This window comes from Natrix helvetica (genome assembly GCF_964273705.1).
Source record: "Natrix helvetica genome assembly, chromosome: 2".
Lineage (NCBI taxonomy): Eukaryota > Metazoa > Chordata > Lepidosauria > Squamata > Natricidae > Natrix > Natrix helvetica.
The window spans coordinates 201189351-201212002 of NC_138552.1; the positions used below are offsets into that span (position 1 = coordinate 201189351).

Here is a 22652-nt window from a genome sequence, read left to right on the forward strand (position 1 = left end):
CTGTGAAAAAAACCGAAGATGGAGCAGATCCACACAGATGACGTCGCCGAAACATGACTGGAGGAGGAATTCTGGGAGTTGAAGTCCACAAGTCTTCAAGCTGTCAGGTTTGAAGACCCTGGGTTGTTTTTTTTTCTAAAGGGTTAGTGGTGCCAGGATCTTGCAACTTGACAGCTTTAAGACTTACATGCTTCAATGCCAGAGTTCCTGAGCCAACATGACTGGAGGAGGAATTCTGGGAGTTGAAGTCCACAAGTCTTCAAGCTGTCAGGTTTGAAGACTCCTGGGTTTTTTTTTCTCTAAAGGGTTAGTGGTGCCAGAATCTTGCAACTTGACAGCTTTAAGACTTACATGCTTCAATGCCACAGTTTCTGACCCAACATTTTGGTTGCTAAGCAGGAGCGTTGTTAAGTGATACTATATAACACTTTTAATTAAGCGGGTACCTTGAATAAACATAACTTTGAGTTTCAAATAATACAGATTTCGTTGTTGTCTTAGATGACACCTGTGAAAAAAATTCAGGTGCTGCTCAGGCATGAAAATGTGCCGCTCAAACACTATACTTTTCTGCTCACACTGAAAAAAAATTAGAGGGAACATTGCTTATGATCATTTCTTTTAACGATAATTGAGAACCACAATGGCCTCAGAAAGAATGCAATATGGACTGTGAAGCACTTTCAGCCATTGCAAACATTTGCACTATGCCCCTGGTCATGTGATAAATGTTTTTAATATTTTGATCTGTTTAATTTGCAGTTTTAATATGATTTGATATGCTGTTTTAACATTTGATTGGGAGCCGTTCTGAGCCGGTTAAAAGATGGGCAGCTACATGTTTTTTTTAATAAATACACAGAATGTTGATTTTGGAAAGTTATAAATGGGCTATATGGGTCCAGATGAATTTATCTATAAGGGTCCAGATGAATTTATCTATAAGGGTCCAGATGAATTTATCTATAAGGGTCCAGATGAATTTATCTATAAAGGTCCAGATGAATTTATCTATAAAGGTCCAGAGATGAATTTATCTATAAGGGTCCCGAGATGAATTTATCTATAAGGGTCCAGAGATGAATTTATCTATAAGGGTCCAGATGAATTTATCTATAAAGGTCCAGATGAATTTATCTATAAAGGTCCAGATGAATTTATCTATAAGGGTCCAGATGAATTTATCTATAAGGGTCCAGATGAATTTATCTATAAGGGTCCAGATGAATTTATCTATAAAGGTCCAGATGAATTTATCTATAAGGGTCCAGATGAATTTATCTATAAGGGTCCAGATGAATTTATCTATAAGGGTCCAGATGAATTTATCTATAAGGATCCAGATGAATTTATCTATAAAGGTCCAGATGAATTTATCTATAAGGGTCCAGAGATGAATTTATCTATAAAGGTTCAGATGAATTTATCTATAAAGGTCCAGATGAATTTATCTATAAGGGTCCAGATGAATTTATCTATAAGGGTCCAGATGAATTTATCTATAAAGGTCCAGATGAATTTATCTATAAGGGTCCAGATGAATTTATCTATAAGGGTCCAGATGAATTTATGTATAAAGGTCCAGATTAATTTATCTATAAAGGTCCAGATGAATTTATCTATAAGGGTCCAGGTGAATTTATCTATAAGGGTCCAGATGAATTTATCTATAAGGGTCCAGATGAATTCATCTATAAGGGTCCAGATGAATTCATCTATAAAGGTCCAGATGAATTTATCTATAAAGGTCCAGATGAATTTATCTATAAAGGTCCAGATGAATTTATCTATAAGGGTCCAGAGATGAATTTATCTATAAGGGTCCAGATGAATTTATCTATAAGGGTCCAGATGAATTTATCTATAAGGGTCCAGATGAATTTATCTATAAGGGTCCAGATGAATTTATCTATAAAGGTCCAGATGAATTTATCTATAAGGGTCCAGATGAATTTATCTATAAGGATCCAGATGAATTTATCTATAAAGGTCCAGATGAATTTATCTATAAGGGTCCAGATGAATTTATCTATAAAGGTCCAGATGAATTTATCTATAAGGGTCCAGATGAATTTATCTATAAGGGTCCAGATGAATTTATCTATAAAGGTCCAGATGAATTTATCTATAAGGGTCCAGATGAATTTATCTATAAAGGTCCAGATGAATTTATCTATAAGGGTCCAGATGAATTTATCTATAAAGGTCCAGATGAATTTGAAATATTTTTTTGAAATTAATTATAAGAGTCCTTTCCATGAAAAATGCTGTTCTTTTGAACTCTTAAAAAAGCACAATAGGATGGAGGTGGGACACTAGAAGACCCCTTAAATATGATGTAATAATACAGAATGAGGCAAAATATTTAATGTTGGATGCAGAGGTGGGTTGCTCCCGGTTTTACAACCAGTTCGCTTCATACATGCTTTGCGCGCCCCTGCACAAAACAATTTACAGTGAACTGCACACGTACGCACACTACTAAACAACATGCTGGCAAGGGAAGGGGCGACCGGCGAACCGGTTTCAGGGGCGTAGCCAGCCTGGGTTACTGTCGGTTCTGCGACCCAGGCCTAAATTCCACTATTGGTTTGGTTGAACCGTGCCGAACAGGGAGCAACCCACCTCTGCTTGGATGTATTGAAGGGTATTTGTGGAAAATGGCCATAGAAAATCATTTCAAGTATATCTGCATTATGCAGGTAGTTCTTGCCTAACGAACATAATAGAGTCCAGAATTTCACTCTTAAGTGACTGCAGTGGTTAAGTGAGACACCAATATGACCATTTTGCTTGACAACTGCAATCCCAGCTCTCTCGTTTGCGGTCATTAAGTAACCACATGGGTCATTAAGCCAGCAGACCAAAAGAGTTGCCTGCCGAAGGAGGGCAGGCAGCAATTTCCACTTTTTACATTGAAGAGAACTCCTTTCCTGGACAGGCTGAATGGCTTAGATCTTTTTTAAGTAAACGTGGATAACTTTACTACTGGAATTTACAAAGAGACTTGTCAAACTTTCAAAATATTCTGTGAGAATCTTGACCAAGAAAGAAAGGAAAGGAAATGAAGTTCTAGGATATTATTTGAATGAATTAAAGATCAAGATGGTTAAAAGAGAAAGGAATATGAAGTTGGTTTACACGATTAAGATTAAAGCAAGATATGTTATTATCTCTTCTAACCCATAAGGGACTTTTGCTGACCAGAACTGAACAACTAAGTTTTAAGACAAGATAAGATATATGAGATATATCTTATCTATATATATCATGGTGGCAAACATTTTTCTGCTGATGTGCCACGCACGTGCGCCCATATCCATAATGTTCAGGAAAGCTTCCGGAGCCTGTGGGGGTGAAAAACGGCACTAGAGGCAAACCGGAAGTTTGTTTCTGAGCTCCCAACGGCACTAGAGGCAAACCGGAAGTTTGTTTCTGAGCTCCCATTTTTCACCCTCCCCAGGCTTTAGGCTTCAGGCTTTCCTGAAGCCTGGGGAGGACAAAAACCGCACATCCCCCGCCCTCCAGAAGGCTGAAAATCAGCTGGCCAGGGCATGCATGCGCACTGGAGCTGACATAGGGCAACGCCTTGCATGCCCTCAGATATGGCTCCGTGTGTCACATATGGCACACGTGCCATAGGCTCGCCATCACAGATATATATCATATAAATATGATATGAAATATGAGAAGAGACAATTTGTTGTATTTTAACAGGAGGTGACTAGTTACTAAAATTATTTGCACTTGTTCTCACAGAGGGACAAGTCATTTCTTATGTATTTCTTTTCTTTACTACATTCTTATTTTTATTTCTTTTCTATTTTTCTATTTCTTATTTTCCTTTTTAGTTTGTATTAGGTTTTATATTTTTAACTGTAATGTTTAATAAAATTATTATTAAAAATCTTATAAAGCCTAAGTATTTATTATTGAGAGAGGTGGCTATATAAATTGATTAAATAAATACATAGATTCAACATACTTGAATCTGCATCATATGTTTAAAGACTTATTACAGGTAGCCCTTGACCTACGGCCACAATTGAGCCCAACATTTCTGTTTCTAAGTGAGAGTTGTTAAATGAATTTTGCCTCATTTTACAAACTTTTTTGTCACAATTGTGAGGTGAATCACTGCAGTTGTTAAGCGAGTAACATGGTTACTAAGTGAATCTGGCTTCCCTATTGTCTTTGCTTGTCAGAAGGTCACAGAAGGTGATCACACGACATTGCAACTGTCATAAATATGTACCAGTTGTCAAACATCTGATTTTGATCACATGGTCGGTTATAAGTATGGAAAACAATCATAAGTAACATTTTTCAGTGCTGTTAACTTTGAACAGTTTGTAAATAAACTGTTGTAAGTCAAGGAATACCCGTATTTCACTTTTTAAAGGGAGATATAGTTAGTAGAATAACTGTAACAAAATGACCCTCATGAGATGTTAGAATTTGGAGAAATGTTTAGGCAGCAATTAAATTGGCAAGTTATATTAATGTACTTAATACCTATTCAATAAAAGTATAATTTTCACATTAAAGCTTTCTTACACAGAAGGCCTTTCCATGTACCATATAAAACAAATGTATGTACCGTTTTTCCCCGAAAATAAGGCAGGGTTTTATTTTCTTTTGACCCTCGAAATAAGTGCTTCACCTTATTTTCAGGGAGGTCTTATTATTTTTGAGGTGCAGGAGTTGGCGATCGTGGTCACCTCATGGCTGCTGCTGTGTTGCAATATTTTCCAGGAGGGCTTATTTTCGGGGGAGGGCTTATTTTAGGGCACACACTCAAAAGCCCATTTGGACTTATTATCCAGGGAGGTCTTATTTTCGGGGAAACGGTATTCATTCAACACACAATCTGAAATGGGAAAGTTTCTAGATCAAAACTATCATCTGTGAAATGGCCTTGAAAATTAGAAAATGGCTACTGTTGAATACCTTGTCTACTAGTGACAGTATCTACATGTGTGTTAATTTGCATTTCCTTTAATTTCTTGGTAGGAGACAAATAATAATACGAAGAACGTACTCGCTATTCTTTCTTTGTCACCAGCCATACATTCATTTGGAACTTTTAGGAGGCTATCAGACTGTATTGGTTTCATAAGCGCAATTAAATGTTATGAGTTTAGTTACAATAAGCAATTAATTGAAATGGAATACAGTTCTGATGAGCCATACCTAGCTCTCTTTGGATGTTGTCAGGGACTCCTGTAATAGTCTTTCTCCTTTTCATTTTCTTCGGCCGCCTTACCACAGTGTCTGTGTAAATCAAAGACCTCCGTATGCTGGCTTGGCGGTCAAAATTCTCCCCTGATGTACAGTAGAACAAGCAAAGCACCATTATTTTCAAGCACACTGACATCATGCACTTTCTTCCACTTGCTTATAGTAGAAATGAAGAAAAGGCATTAATATATGATGTTAGCACCGTCATACAAAGCAGGAACAGATACAGCACTCTGCAACTGTAAGGCTTAAAATGTAAAAAAAAAATTAAATGCCTATGTGGATAATTTCTTGGTGATTTTGGGTGATCTGGGGTTAGCAAGAAGAATGACTGGGTTATCAGATGTCAGCACTAGAAAATGTTGCTGAGCCTTCTACTCACTATGTTTAGTAGAATATGTTAAGATTTGTTGGATTCACAGAACACTGTAAGTCATAAATATAGACATGTAAACGACAGTGTTTACACAGCAACCTAAGCCAAATTAAGACCTAATCAGCACAACCCAAAATAGGTTTTCAAGTGAAAATGGTTTAGGAAAACATTTGAGATACATATAGTTACATAAAATACCAAGATATACTGTATATGACTGTATGTTGCCAAAATTATTTGTTTATATCTGTACGATTCTATAAATCTTGAAAAAAAAATAGGTGTGTTTGCCTATTCATGGAATTATGAATATATTTTATTAAATGTGCCATCTTTGATCAAAAAGATAACATACTCCATTTCATTCCGATCATTCACAAAAAGCATACTAATTCATAGCATCACTGGATAAACAAACTATAATTATGATGAACTGCTTTTCCACTTGAAATCTCAACTATGTTTAATCCATTGGATGCTACATTTGCTGAATGCCTTGAATCAAAATGAGGTTTAACTAATTTAAGATGATTCATGTTGCATGTAACAGAAGTAAGCCTTACAATTGATTATGTGCTGCATCATAATGGACCCAACAGTAGTTCTCCAGATCAGATAGCTATAGACATTACCATTTTTTTCAGTGAGTTAATAAGTTGACTACTTGTCATTAGCCATATTTATATTCTGCTCATTTTTATTCTTTCAGATAGATTACAAATCAAATATACTTCACATTTTGGGGTTTGTTTGTATTTACAAAATATTTGATTCAAAGGTTTCAGAAAACTAGATTGTCTTTACAAAAGAAAAGGAAAAAAATTACAGGCATTTGAATTGTTCCATACTTTACATTTCTGACTAGCCAAGTTATTTCTCACTGAAAAGTATCTTTACCATATGCTAGAATGTGCTTTTTATGGATCCTCCCTCGATCAGATCAATTCATCAGGTCAGTTTTAAGGAAAACACGGGATATGCAAATGATTTAAAAGAGGTTTTTGAAACTTTACACATGAATATGTTCTGGATTATAGCAACAGGCTAAAGATAACAGTTTCATCTTCAGTTGCATGGACAAAAAGTTTAGGTTTTGAGAAGATGATGTTGTATGTGAGCCCAAAGACATCCTGTTTTTGTTAGATGGAACATCTTTAATGTTAGGAGCAAAGGAGCATTTGCAGTTGAACAGATTAAGCGTTTCAGACCATCAACCCTATTCTATTCAACATACCAGGGAGCCTCTTACATTACTGCTTTTATTTGAACAGCAATACTCCATCCCATACTACAAAAACTACCCCCAAAAATTCCTCAGATGTGCCAATGTTGTTAGTCATTAAATTGGCTCTTGAAAGAAGTGCCAAAAGCCTCTCTATTCTTTAAAAGCAGCACTACCGTTGTCTATATCTCATCCCAATTTATATAAGTACCAGACTTTGCAAACTAGAGAGAATGTTCAGAGAATTAGATAATAACTGGGTATAATCACACTTAGAAAGCTCATTTTACTGATCCTTTTTTCAGTAGAGTTCTCATTCAGTCTTCAATTTCCTATCACCAATTAGAATGGCGTCGTAAGTGGCAATTTTATAAAATGTTCATGCAGATTAGTAAGGTACTGCTTGAGCTTGTGTAGCAGATCCTCTAAATTAAATCTGGAAGGAAAATTGTTATCTTAAATTTGTATTCCATGATTTTTTCATGCGAATTTCTGAGCTAGGTTTTTTTTTTTGCTGTAATTTACATTTATACAGAGCTGTTTAAATTTTACTTGCTAATTGAGGAGTAATTCAATGAAGCTAGTTATATGTAAGCAAATGAAGGCTTTTATCTTTTACTTGAGACAACAATCCTCAAGTAATATCTACTACTGCCTTTCCAAGTATTTGGGTAAAACCACATCCAGAAACACACAATAGCATTAAGAAAACAAAAAGCTACTGGTCTCTGGAAAAGTGTACTACATCTTTTATATCCCATATTGTATATCATGTTCAAGCAAGTTAAATTCCTGCTAATTCATGAGACTAAATCCACTCCCAAGGCTGATAACAGCTGGTCCTGTTAACTTAAGTCTTCAGTACATTCATATCAAGTTTTAGTACTAAAGTTTATCTTACTAGAAGAGCACTGATAGATATAACTGAAGGTGGGAAGGCATCATGTTCTTGCAGACAAGTGAAACATCATGTCCATTATTAATTAATTTTACTTTACAGGATTTTAATTTTTAAATAGGACATTTAAAGTTAATATTAGTTCAACAATATTTATATTTTATTGTAATAAAATCCATTGTGACTGGACTAGACTGTTATAAATAATATTTCTATGGAAGAAGAAACAATGGATTCTTATGATCTAGTCCTCTTGTCTCACATAGACTAGATACATATATTTTATGATATATCACATTTTTTTCAACTATAAGATGCTCCAGACCATAAGACGCACCTAGCAAACAGCCTGGTCAGCTTCAGCACAGCCTGATTTAGCATGAGCAGCTGATTGGCGGTTAGATCGGCCTCCCAGAATACTGCTGATCGGCTGTTCCAGGCTGCGAGGATCACTACTAACTATCACTGCTTCTGTGTGCCCCATTTTTGGGCTCTGTGCATCCTGTTTTCACCCTCCACATGCCCTTTCACCCTCTGCATGCCCCTTTTTGGCACATTCCAGGTGGCGATTGTTGTTGCCTGGAACGGGCAAAAAATGGGGCACATGGTGAGCAAAAATGGTGCATGTGGAGGCCAAAAACCGGAGGCCAGAAATGGGGCACACAGAGGTGGCGATAGCGGCGGCAATCCCCGCAGCCTGGAATAGCTGATTGGTGGTATTCTTGGAGGACGATCCAACCGCCAATAGGCTGCTCATGCTAAATCAGGCTGTGCTGAAGCTGACTAGGCTGTTTGCTGCAAGGAGGCAAATTGTTGGGAGACAGAGGCCGAAGGGTGGGGGTCAGTGGGTGGACAGGGCAATATTCGCTCTATAAGACACACAAACATTTCCACCCATTTTTTGGGGGGGGGAGAAAAGTGTGTCTTACAGTACGAAAAAAACAGTATTTATTTCCTTACCTGAAAAGAATATTTTATCAAAGAAGCAAATATTTGGGAGGACAAATTTATAGTGCAATCTTTATGTACTTACTCAGATATAAATAGCCATAAAGCATGAAAAATGAACATTTTAGCAGAGTTGAGGTCTTTCTGTTTTAGGATTGCATTACTCTTGGATCCCCTTTTTATCTTTATGTCTATCTTTTGTGGGTCAAATAGGATTAAACAGGTGGCATGTTCCCTATTAAATGTTTTTGACTTACATGTATTTTTTTAAAATCTTGTCTGTACCCATGACTATAGGAGGATACTTCTGTTACTATAACAGGACTGTGCCCAATTCATTTGTCCCCTCTTGATATCATGTTCTCCTCATATCTGGAAGAATCTCTACATCTGGAAGACATGCAGAGACTACACAACTGAGGAGAAACCAACTCAGTGGAGGGCATGACTATATCACCAAAAAAACTCCAACTGAATATAACCATTTTTAAGAAGGCAGAAAATAAGGAGTGGAAACCCCCATTTATTAGTTTGCATCAACAATTTAATCTCTACAAAAAAAATATTTTTGTTCTTCTAGGGTACATGTCTTTCTGTTTTATCTATTTCTTTCTTTCATATTTTTTTACTGAACCCTGATTGCTGAGTTATATTAAGAAGGTAAGACTAATAATATAGTTAAGCAGATATTAGTCACCACATTGGAAAAAGAAAGCACCTGTTAATTGATTATTAATGAAAAAAGTCAGTTGGTTTAACTGATCTTGTAGATTAGCATGTGATTGCAGTTCAAAAATAGTGCCTTGAGTCTGACACTCCTTTTTAAGCAAGAAAGAACAAAACCCAGATGGAATAAGAATGATGAATCCCTTGTAAAGGACCAAGGATTCAGTTTTCTATTTTTCAGTCGTGCTTCGCTTCTTATGCTTCTGAGAAGGAACCTTCATGTTTTATAAGGATCCGAAACAGCCCTATATAGTTATAGGCTATATAGAAAACCAGAAATAATGATTGCTTGTTGTTGTTGTTTTTGCATCAACTTCCTAAATTATGATCTGACCTATCATCATATCCAGGAATAAAAAGCCCAATACAGCTATGCCTTCAATCTCCTTCTATAGTCTTTTTCAGATTCTTGATGAACAGGTTTTAGGGCTTTCGCAGGTCAACTTTTTTCTTCTCCCTGCTTTCCCTCTTGCTTAATAATTCTGGAGAAAATGGATGCTTGCTAATTATTCTGCTTTGCATTCCCTAGAGAACAATCTTACTTCCGATTTAAATTCTTTCATTATGGGCCAGCAGTCTCAGTCAATTTTATTTTAGGTCATTAAGCCTTACTCATCCTTTTATGTAACAAAAATATTATTCCATAATGACATATATGCTACTAGAAAACATATTTGATAGTGAATGAAATGAGCTAGATATTTTTAAAATAAACTTCTTTTAAAAAACTAGAAAAGTTATTATGAAACAAATCATTAAAGAACAAAGATTATAGAACAGAAAGTTCAGAAGTATAACATTTCAGCATTTTTCAGAATATTTAATCATTCAGCATGAATTTTGAAGGGGAGAGAGTTGTGATATTATAATATTTAAAGGTCCTGATGCTTATCATCTGTTATCTTTATTTAACATAATCAATACTTTTACAAAGATATGATTTTTCTCTAAATATCATAAAGAGATACCATAAATCCATAAAATTAAACACTTACCTGTTACATTAATAGGGATAACATCAGCTGGGACTGCCTGAGCCTGTTGTCGCATCTTTTCCTCTGGAGTTGGCAGCGGAAGTGATTTGGTCCAATTTGTCTGCGTATTGATGTCAGATAATTCATCGGGAGTTGGTGTTTTGGGTCTTTTGACAGGAATAAGCTTCTCCTCCTCAGGAGAAGGAGTGGAACACTAAAAAAAATCAACAGTATATCATTAATTGTAGGGATTTTATAAAATTTGTTTTAGAAAATTGCAGCAAAAGATAAATTAAACATTTTTCCAGGTACACATTACCTTATTTTAAATAAAGCATTTCTCCTGTGAACAAGACATTGTGAGAGAATTCGAAAAAATGTTTTTGACATCTGACTCAATTTCTTATGACAGTTTTGCAGAAGATTTTTAATAGACAAAACAAGAGCAATCCATGGTTCAATTCCTTACTAAAGTATTTAGTAAGAAAGTAATCAAACATGTAGTGATTCATTCCATTAGTATATTTGCTCTTAAAGACAACAACTGTAAGTCTATTAATCTATAAGTGATAAGTTAGTTTTTCTTCAATATCTTTACTTTCTGGAATGTATTCTGGAGCAAAGTCATTTGGGGCTTTCTTATATTTTTTAAAAAATTTGATTAGCTTTAACTTTAGCAACAGTGACATATTAATTCTTTTAGAAAAGAAATTGTTTTGATTTTCATCATGGAATCGCTTGCTCCATTTTTTTCTCACAACAACAAAGTATCTTGGGAGAAGAAGTTGCAGAGTGTCACACATTATGAACACTTGAGAAGATATTCAAACTACTATGCAACCTTTATACTCCCAACAGTTAATATATTCTTAAGATTTGATAAATGTCCATTGAAACATTAATTTGACTAAATGATAGCATTTGGTATGTTAAAAAAACTGAGAATAGATCAAAATCTGTCTCAAAATTATGTTAACATGGATACTTACAGGAATTTTTATAATAAATGCAAATGGACAAACTACAAATCAAGGAATGCAGGTTATTATGTCAGTTTGGGTTAAAACTCTGCCAAAAGTTGAGAATGACTTCAGTGACATAAATACTTTCAGAACATAAATACTTAATAGCCTCTTAGAGTCTTGCCTATTGTTGAACATTTCAATCATCACAACTGTGATGCACAAACAAAACATTAAACTAATATATGTATGGCAGTTTCCATTTTCCCACTAAGATTTCTGACCATCACGATGTCCCACGATCACATGATCTGCAACCATCCCTGCCAACTTCCCACAGGCAAAGTCAATCGGAAAGCCGGTAGTAAGTCAAAAGTTGTGATCACGTGAGGTCCTCTCTTAATGATGGCAACTGGGCATTGCCGGGACTGCAGTCTCCAAACAATGCAGTGACACGATATTGTACTTTATGTTCACATCTTTTAGGGATGAAAACTCTGATCCCAGTTATTGTAATTAAGCAAGGACCACTTGTACAGTAAATGCTATATCCATTTGTTTCATCTCTTAGAAGTGTATATTTTTCTGAAATATGACACACATCTTGCTGGGGAGGGGGTACACATATGAAGCTGCACCAAAGCAATCTTAGTCATACAAACAACAATATATCATGAATTACTGTTTACTTCCAGGATAGCCTTATAATCAATTATTTTTTTAAAAAAAATTCCCAAGCCAGAGCTGGTTTTGAAATTATATAACTCGCAGAAAAGAATACATAAGAATAAGAAACCTATCCTTTTTGAGTGCAAGATAGAAATAGCAGAGTGGATTTTTATTTATTATGCAATAATAGCCAAAAGGAATGTTTCTTCTCTCTTGAGAATGGAATAATACTTAAAGTATGGTGGTGCTGTGTGGTAAGCCACAACATATTTCACCATAATCTCATTAACATACTGATTAACAATCCCAAAATTAGTAACTGTCATAAGACAAGCCTGAATTGATTTTTTTTTCCAAATTGGAAAAGAAATCAAATAGCATATATTAAATACTAAACTATACTTTTGTTGGGAAAGGAGACTGTACAGTCTTAAACACTGTTTAAGAGCACTTATAATATTTAATATAACAAGATTGCTGACAAAATGGGAAATCTATGATGAGTCCACAGAACAAAATACCAAGGTATTTTACCAGCAGGAAAAAAATGAATTTCTCATATGGTTATTGCTATAGACCAGTTAAACAGGAATTGATCTCTTCTAATAAATTTAAATGTTTTCAAATTTTCTCAATATTTTAGTACAGTAAAGTATTTTGATTCAGCCACTAATTTTAATGCACTAAATCCCACTTGGGGTCCTAACATTACCTAATAGGAAAGGTATTTTTTTAGGTCATTCCAATCTGAATGTTGCTGAAAAACAGTTTCAGTGTTATCGCAACTGATAAAGAAATATAAACATGAATGGCTTGTAGCAGCTGAAATAATACACTAGCGTTATCTATTACTAAATGTCCTAAAATTTCAATTCTAGAATTCTTAATATTTTGGGAGACTGAAATTTAAATCCAATATTGTTATTGGAACAAATATAATTAGACAAAAGAATTTTTTGATATTAAGAATTCTTCTGTAGGATCAATGCAAAGAAGAAGCCTACTGTACATTTATCTTCTGTCTCCAGGGACATATAATCAAGCAATCATCAATCAATCAATCAATCAAACAAACAAGCCAGAACTCACTCAATGAGGGAAGATTCCAACGAAGCTAATTTAATAGGAAGGTGCCTATAACCATTACATAAAAATTCTACACATTAATGGGTAGAAAAACTGCACAAACTAAAGAAAATGCAAAAGTAGAACCTTTATATTGAAAAAAATTGTATATTTTGCATTTATTCAGTTTCACACTGTATAGTTAATAATTTAGTTCCCTTAGACAGCAATGCTATTATGCACATTTAGTTGGCGCATATCCAATTGAACAGCATGCATTTTTGTCTAAAGTACCTAGTTAAAGTAGGCAAATCTAAAAAAGGTAAACAGCATCAGGTGTGCTTAATATTTGGATGGGAAACAACCAGGAAACCCCATGGCTTTATGCTAGACTGGGAAACTGAACATTTTTCCAGAAGAGAATAACAAACCAATTCCATATTCAAGAAATCTACTTGGACTGTCAAAATAGATTTAGGAACTATGCCTTGCAGAATTGTGCTCTTAATCTGATGTCTTTGGGATCCTATATATTAATAGCTTTTTTTCCCTTGATATAGATTTCCAAGTACATCTATCTTACATAGTGTCATCAAAGAAAGGATGATGTTGCAGCACATAGAACTATATTTTAATTGGGGTTCTATATAAATCAAAATTTCTCTGATGCAAAGAGTTCATTACATAATGCAGTCATATCAATAAATGTAACACATATACCAAAGTCCTATTTAATCTTGTACAATGGTGTCTAAATGTTTATGAACTCTTTTGAATTTTCAATAATCCTGCATAAATATGACCTAAAATGTCATCTGCTCTCCAAACAAGTTCTAAAACTACCGGCAATTTAGAAATATTGAAAATTCAAAAGAGTTCACAAAATTTTAAGCAGCGCTGTGCTCTTTTTCAGAATGTAAAGCTACTCATTTAAACAGAAATCTATTCCAAGCAACACCAAAAGTTTGGCTATTTTAAAAGATTTGGGAGGAACCTAAATGTTAATGAGTCATGAATCTAGCTGGTTGGTCATCTTCTGCTTCTTCATTCATTATCACAGAATTGAAAGATTGTCTTTAAAGGGGAATAAATTAAATTAAAGGATGTGTCTATCAAAGACTATTAATCTTAAGATTTAATGAGGGTAGTATGTTTTCCATTGAAAGGTGGTAGTATGCTTCAAAATAATTGCAGGGGAACAATGATAGAAGACAGTCTCCATCTTCTGGAATGAATATCCTACAGTTGACAATGTGAAACACAATTATGGATTAGGATGAGCATTGATTTAATCTAGCAGGGCTATTGTTCCTATCACTATCACCAACATTTTTCTTAAAAATTACCAATTTAAAAAATATTCAAGCAACAGCTTTCTGATTACCTTTTCCTTTTTTAAAATCTACAATTCCATCACAAGAACTATATAAAGCAACAATAAAATCTGTTTTTTCCTGTTACCCTTATCCTTACTTATTTTTTTATTTATTTATTTTGTCAAGCATGTATTAGACTATATATATATATGTGTGTGTGTGTGTGTATGTGTGTGTGTGTGTGTGTGTGTGTGTGTTTTCGTAGATTTTCACGGGTGTAGGTATGCTGGTTTTGTTGTATTCGGGTCTTTTCCCGTGTAAGGTTGAGATTGTCTTTGCAACGTTTCGGCAGGATTGCACCTGCCATCTTCAAGCGTAGGCTCAAAATGTGGGCTTAAAATGGGAACGGAGCTGCCGTCTTTCTGTAAGTCTTGGTGGGAGGGGATGGGGTGCTGGCTTTGTTTCAGTAAGTGGAATGATTGGTTGTGTGGTTGTATCATGATTGGTAGATTGGTGCTGATTGGTGCAGGCTGCGTGTGCATTGTTGTTTTGTATTATAACGGCTTGGGTGGTGGGTGGTGTTCGTTTGTTGGCTAGGGCTGGTTTCCAGATGTTTGGTAGGCGGGAGGTACAATCACGTTTGTTCATGCTGTGGGGGTGTTTCTCTATTTCAATGGCTTCCATGATTATTCTCTTGTGGAGGTGTTCTGTTTTGGAGATTAACCTGGCTCCTTCAAAGTTGATTTCATGTCCTGTAGCTTTAAGGTGCTGGAAAAGGGAAGAAGTTTTTTCTTTTTTTCCTTACTGCGTTTTTGTGTTCTGTGATGCGTGCATTTATTCTCCTGTTTGTTTGTCCTATGTATATTGCTGGGCAGATTTTGCATGGTATTTCGTAGACTCCTTGGTTTTCTAGCTGGATTTTGTCTTTGGGGTTTCTTAGGATGTTGGCTATTTTTTGATCAGTGGTGAAGGCTGTCCTGATATTGTGCTTGTGGAGAATTTAAGATGAGAATTTAAGAATTTAAGCTTGAAGATGGCAGGTGCGATCCTGCCGAAACGTTGCAAAGACAATCTCAACTTTACACGGGAAAAGACCCGAATACAACAAAACCAGCATACCTACACCCGTGAAAATCTACGAAAACAAATATATATATATATATATATATATGTATGTATGTATGTATGTATGTATGTATGTATGTATGTATGTATGTATGTATGTATAAACATGATTTTGGATACATAGAATGGATGCGAATAAAAAGAAACATTAGGACAGGGAAGGTAGGCACGTTGATGTGCTTATGCACCCCCCTTACAGACCTTAGGAATGTGGTGAGGTTGACAGTAGACAATCTAAGGTTAACACTGTAGGAAGCCAGCTATTTTTGCTGGAATTCTTAGATATGGATAGACATCCTTTTGATGGTCAGAAGCCAGACTGAAACTTGTATGACTAAGGATGACAGACTGTGTGTCTGTGTGTCGGTGTGTCTGTCTGTCTATCTATCTATCTATCTATCTATCTATCTATCTATCTATCTATCTATCTATCTATCTATCTATCATCTATCTATCATCTATCTATCTATCTATCTATCTATCTATCTATCTATCTATCTATCTATCTATCTATCATCTATCTATCGAAGGGATAGTCAACCTTTTTATACCTACCGCCCACTTTTGTATCTCTGTTAGTAGTAAAATTTTCTAACCGCCCACCAGTTCTACAGTAATTGTGATTTATAAAGTAGGGAAGTCAATTAAATTTTAAAAAGGAAAGTGCTTCAGTATTGGACAAAACCCGTACCGCCCACCATGAAAGTTGGAACGCCCACTGGTAGGTGGTCGGGACCAGGTTGACTACCACTGATCTATCGCCTATATTTATAAAAAATGAGCCGTTCAAGTCTCAAAACAACATACAAATATTTTGAGTTCTTGCAATCATATTCAGAGGAGGATTCAGGGATTGCCAAAAAGGAGATTTGGAAGCTGCATAAGGTCCTTCTGTAAGATGTATGAATTAGCAAGACCCTAAGAGTTTGTCACTGTTCATTCTTACATGAAAGGTTTTAAGAAAGTTTTGAACTTAAATTAGTTTGTAAATTCAATGTTACGACAAAATGTACAATGCTTTCTGAAAGTTAGTAACTTTCCACAATGCCCATTTAGAAAAAAGGAAAAAAAACAAGACAGAAAAAAAAAAAAGGTTCACATTTTCCAAGAAATGAAATATTTTAAAAAGGAATAGGGAATTTAGTGTTGCTGCACAGTGTTTTTCCCCTGTGACATGAAATAAAGCAGCAGGAGTAATTTTTAAAATAAGAGCACTGTTAAGAAGAGGATACTCTAATGTGAGAACAGCATCAGGCTGCGGATATTACAGCTGGATGATTCTGGTGGGGCTTGATACCTTGATCGTCCATGACATCAAACAACAGCAGGCACTTAAGCAAGACTGAGGGAGGCAGTCTAACAGACTAGACTGTTGGGTGAGAGAGAAAAAGAAAGCAAATGAGTGACGAAGAGAAAAATAATGAAAACACACAGACATAAAAAAGATACAACAGACACAGTATGCACATCACAGTACAAATAATTTAAAAAAACAGGAAGAAGTTGTTATAGGCAAACACACCTTTTCCACATAACATATAATGAATGCAAGAGAGGAACAGAAAGAGGAATATTACTTGGATCAACCAATTCAGTGTGTTTATAACTGGGAACTGAACTTAAATTAGCATCATCAAGTCTTAACATGACACCTCAACATGTGCCAGCGATTACATGTCTGTGCATAACGATAATCCAGAACTAAATCAAAATAATATACAACTCTGTCTATATCAGGTCAAAGAAATGATCTATATAGCACATATTATCTTCTCTGACAACCAGGCAAGGATCCTGAATAGTGGTCTTTCAAATCACCCATTCCTGAACTATTGGGGGCTCTATACCTCTGTTTTTCAAACACTGGATTAATAGAGCAGTCAAGTAATTTCGCAGAGTTCCATTTAAATGTGGTGAAACCAGGCCCAAATATTTATTATTTTAAAATTATGTCTCAGTTATAAGAATTACAGTATAGATTTGAGTTTCTATGAAAATGGTTGCCATTGTTACATCAACCAATATATGTCATACATTTTTCAATCGGCAGCTGTTATCCACCTCCTCAGTGTACAGTATTTGATTATCAAGCCTTTAATTAGCACTATATAAACTAAAAGGATGTAGGGAACAAAAGCTGAACATTTATGTCAGGGGCAGATAATCTGCAGCATCAGAGCTACAGGCAGCCTAATTCTTCTTCTTTTTTTGTGGTCCTAGGATCCAGTGGCTTAAAATCAGTAGTCCTATTTCTATCTATTTTGAAGAGAAAATGCATGAAAATTGTAGTCTAAAGACTAAAATGGGCATATAAGGATTAAAAATGAAGGGTTACTAAACGTATGAAATTATCCATATCCACATGTGATATGGTCCCCATCTACTTAGCCTTCAACTACCCCCTGTGTAAACTATGACTTTTGGCCATAAAAAGGTTGTTGCTTACTTCATGGTGGAAGGTTCTCCAGAACATTAATGCTCTCTAGTCCTCTCCATGCCAAATTTCTTGATTGACACCTCCTCCCCACATATTCACCAAAATTAAAATGAATTTAATTTGGCCTGTTTCTTGTTCTTGCTGAGCTGCCTACATCCACTCTGGACAATGACATGGTCATTTACCTTGTCAATCAAATGAGAAGAAGTAGAGGTACAACATGAATAGAACAAATGTCCTTTAGAAATGCAAAGCCGAGCATTTAGAGGTTGGAAAACATGCAGCATTGGAGCTGAGCCACACATTAATGTTTGAAAAGGAAACAATAACTGATAGAGAGAGAAAGCTGCTAGAACGGGGCAAGTTGACTAAAGAAAGAAGAAAGGGAGGGATGAGTCAATGATGCATATACCCAGTTTTCTTTCTGTAAAATGACCCAATCGATATTTTAGCTTACTGTTTTGTGCTAAAGCCTCCTGTACTGATTTATAATGTATAAACTAGCATAACAAGTATGCCATGAGGCATATTAATTAGATTTTAAAATGTTATTTATAAGTACTAATGTGCAGGTATACCTTTAATGAAAAATTACCTACAAATAGAAAGCTAAAATATTTTTCACAGCAAAAATCTTTGCAATGTTTTTGTTAGAAAAAAAGACCCATTCTGTTTACTGAAATTTTCAAGCAAATTACTACCCTGTATGTTACCTTGTTGAACAGGTTGCTTACCTGTAATGGGCTCTTTGAAGGGTCATATGTGCATTCACACAGTCTTTCTTGGGAATTTTCCAAAAGTGAGAAATATTTTGGCAGGAAAGAAGCTTCACTGTTCATGCTTGAGGTTTCTCTTCTACTTCCCCGAGACAATACAGCAGGTACATGAAGCACCAGAATTAATCCAAAATAGTCACTAGAAAGTGGAAGGTGGGTGGGTTGCGCGAATGCACAGATGATCTCTTAAAGACCCATAGTTACAGTTAATCAACTCTTTTTCTTCACTGAGGTCTCTAAGTGCTTCTTACATATGGGTAACTAGCAACCTTATCTTCTAGAAGCAAGCGGCTTATCACATGAACAGAAAGACAACACATCTCAGCCAAAGGTAACATCTGTTCAGGATCAAACTGTCATGCAATAATGCTTGACAATTATCAGTGGTTGAGAACATGTATATTTGCACAATTCTAGCTAATGCATCACCTCTGCTCCTTCTTGAGCATACTGTACTTGGCAACTCTGATTTGTATACTTGGTTACGATTCTACATGACTACTGCAATGTGTTCCGGTGAGGCTAGCTTTGAAAAGGGACCAGAAATTGCTACTAGTGCAAAATGCTGTAGCTAGACTGCTAAGCTGCACTGACTAACAACTGTCGCTCAGACACTGTTTAAGGTTAGTTTCAAAGGTAGGTCTGATTATTGAAGGCAGGGGTCATCAATCTTTTGGACCTCAGGGACCACTAAATCCATAATTTTAAATCCCGCAGATATGAATTTTTAAAAAAGATAAATAGTATTTAGTGCAATATAAAAAATGCAAATAATTTTTCACACCGGTGGCAAATGCAAATAATTTTTCACAGACCACTGGTTGGTGACCACTGATCTAAGGGACTAACTTTCCTATTATGAACCTGACTGGGTACTTCAATAAGAAGGATAGGCCCCTTTGAAGATTCATTGTCACAAGTTTATCAATCCAGTATGCAGAAGAAAGATTTCTCCTATGTGTCTTTCAGGCTCGGTAGCACTCCCCCAAATTCCCCTTCTCCCAGCATTTAAGAAAACGGCAAAGCATCTCTTTTGTTAATTGAAATGACTGAGGGTAATCAAGATGAGAATAAATTAAGATGGGTGTAGTCCATGTTTAGCAACCACTTCGTACAGTGACCATTCTCAGTTATGATGGTGATGAAAATCTAAACTTTCTAGCCAATCCTTCCTTGAATTTGCAACCTTCATAGGTTTTAAAGCAAAGGAAACTGAAGTAAGATTATATAAGCACAATGATAGTTTGCAAGCTTCCAGTCCCAATTGTGGTTGCTAAACAAGGATTATCTGTAGTATCAATCAAGATGAAGACTAGATTGACATTCAGCATGTTCTGAAAAATAATACATTCTGCCTGAAAAAGCTGTCTGTAGCTACTGACTTCTTCATGGCCCACTGAAGTCTTCAGAACTTCAGCTGGTAGTAGTTTTAACTGCAGGATTGTCATAATTATATTTACTGCATAAACTGTAGGTTTTTCAAAACCTACTGATTTGGGAACAGCTGTAAATGCCTCACTTGCACCATGTAGCAGCCATATTGCTGACTGACGTATCCTATTGGACTATATTATTTTGATAGTGAACGGTCTACACTGATCACTGTTCAACAAGATCAGTACCAATGTTGATGTTACCTTTCAAGTTGGTATTAATATATGAGCCTTTGTAGTATGTTTAAGATAAACTCAGGTACCCTGTGACAAGATGGGCAGCAAATACATTTAATAAATAAAATTCAGAGGAGATGCCTCCTCATCAATATAGGAAGAACACCCTTATCATTCCAAATTGTTCAGCCTTTGAAAAAGTTGTCACGTATTTTTTAAATTTATCTTTTTAATGTTCTTTAATTCTTCCTGATATTGATTAGAAAATGTGTGTGTGTGTGTGTGTGTGTGTGTGTTGGTCTTGTTGTATTCAGTTCTTTTCCCGTGTAAGATTGAGATTGTCTTGGCAACATTTCAGCGAGGTCTCACTCGCCATCTTCAGCCCAAAACCCAGCCTGAAGATGGCGAGTGAGATCTTGTTGAAACGTTGCCAAGACAATCTCAATCTTACACGGGAAAAGACCTGAATACAACAAGACCAGCATACCTACACCTGTGAAAATCTACGAAAATAAATAGAACTGGTTGTTAAATTATTTGAATCCCACCACTGGTATCAATACTGTAGAATTCCTTCCCTCTCTCTGTGTGGAAATCTTCTTCTTTACTATTTTTTAAAGAAGCACCTCAAAATATATTTTTACTCATTAGATTTTCTTTTATGGAAGTCATGCCTGTTTCGGAGTACATGACATATAAATGAACTATCTAATTAAATGCTGCATAAGGGACAGATGTTACAAAGATATGATGTTATCAATTCATTGTGGCACAAATAATTCAAACAAGTAATAGAATAAAGAAGACAATCATGCTGTGTTCACACCATACATATCAAAGTACAAACAAGGGAAATCTAATAAAGGAGTGATCCTGTCATTTATGGTACGTTCTATGGGACAATGTGATCACTACAATAATACAATAGTAGAGTTGGAAGGGACCTTGGAGGTCTTCTAGTCCAACCCCCTGCCTAGGCAGGAAACCCTATACCGTTTCAGACAAATAGCTATCCAACATCTTCTTAAAGACTTCCAGTGTTGGGGCATTCACAACTTCTGGAGGCAAGCTGTTCCACTGATTAATTGTTCTCACTGTCAGGAAATTTCTCCTCAGTTCTAAGTTGCTTCTCTCCTTGATTAGTTTCCACCCATTGCTTCTTGTTCTACCCTCAGGTGCTTTGGAGAATAGTTTGACTCCCTCTTCTTTGTGGCAACCTCTGAGATATTGGAATAATGCTATCATGTCTCCCCTAGTCCTTCTTTCTCTTAAGCTAAACATACCCAGTTCCTGCAACCGTTCTTCATATGTTTTAGTCTCCAGTCCCCTAATCATCTTTGTTGCTCTTCTCTGCACTCTTTCTAGAGTCTCCACATCTTTTTTACATCGTGGCGACCAGAACTGAATGCAGTATTCCAAGTGTGGCCTTACCAAGGCATTATAAAGTGGTATTAACACTTCACGTGATCTTGATTCTATCCCTCTGTTGATGCAGCCTAGAACTGTGTTGGCTTTTTTGGCAGCTGCTGCACACTGCTGGCTCATATTTAAATGGTTGTCCACTAGGACTCCAAGATCCCTTTCACAGTTACTACTACTGAGTAAGGTATCACCTATACTGTACCTGTGCATTCCGTTTTTGTTGCCTAAATGTAGAACCTTACTCTTTTCACCATTGAATTTCATTTTATTAGATAGTGCCCAATGTTCAAGTTTGTCAAGATCCTTCTGTATCTTAAGCCTACATACTACAAAGGTAGGGTATTTATAAGAGAACAATGGTTCTTTCTATTTGTTCATAAAAGAAGCAAAACCTAACCTAGCCAGTTTTTTAATCAGAGCCTTTGTTTGAAATAGTACCTGAGTTTCTGCCCAGTATTTTTCCCCCCCCCCCTTTCCCGTAAATTAAACTATTCTAAAGAACTCAAACAAGATTCTTTTGGGACAGAACATTTTAAAAGTTTATCATTTTCAAATATGGAACATAATATATATGTTGTGCATTTATTTAACTTTTCTGCAATATTTTCAGTTGTTTTTTTAAGACACTGCTGTCTCACCTTCTGTTCAATTTCTTCATAATCATCTTGGTAACTTCCATAGAGTGTGTTGGATGAAGATGAAAATGTTGGACCCTGAGAATAGTATTGAGAACTTCTATAGCCATCTCTCCGAAGTTTGTCACATTCTGTAAGTGGTGGAGGAAATATAAGAAAAATATACCATTAACTGTTGTTGATTTACACATACATTCCAAATAAGGAGGGCAAATAGTTCCAAGGAGAATTTACTCATCTCCAACTAGTT

The 22652-nt window shown here is 35.7% G+C and overlaps 1 protein-coding gene across 6 annotated transcripts in view; it reads right to left on the reverse strand.

Annotated features, from left to right (window-relative positions):
* Positions 1 to 22652, reverse strand: part of NHSL1 (NHS like 1) — a 167523-nt gene that overhangs the window by 14775 nt on the left and 130096 nt on the right. For 2 of the 6 annotated variants that reach the window (XM_081944368.1, XM_081944369.1), the window contains exons 3-5: positions 22406 to 22533; positions 10407 to 10599; positions 5194 to 5325 (exon numbers count right to left, since the gene is read on the reverse strand). In XM_081944368.1, the coding sequence (XP_081800494.1) occupies positions 5194 to 5325; positions 10407 to 10599; positions 22406 to 22533 (453 nt within the window). Of the gene's footprint in view, positions 1 to 601; positions 917 to 5193; positions 5326 to 10406; positions 10600 to 16819; positions 16872 to 22405; positions 22534 to 22652 lie in introns of those variants that run through there. The other 4 variants (XM_081944370.1, XM_081944371.1, XM_081944372.1 and 1 more) reach the window with 3 other exon arrangements.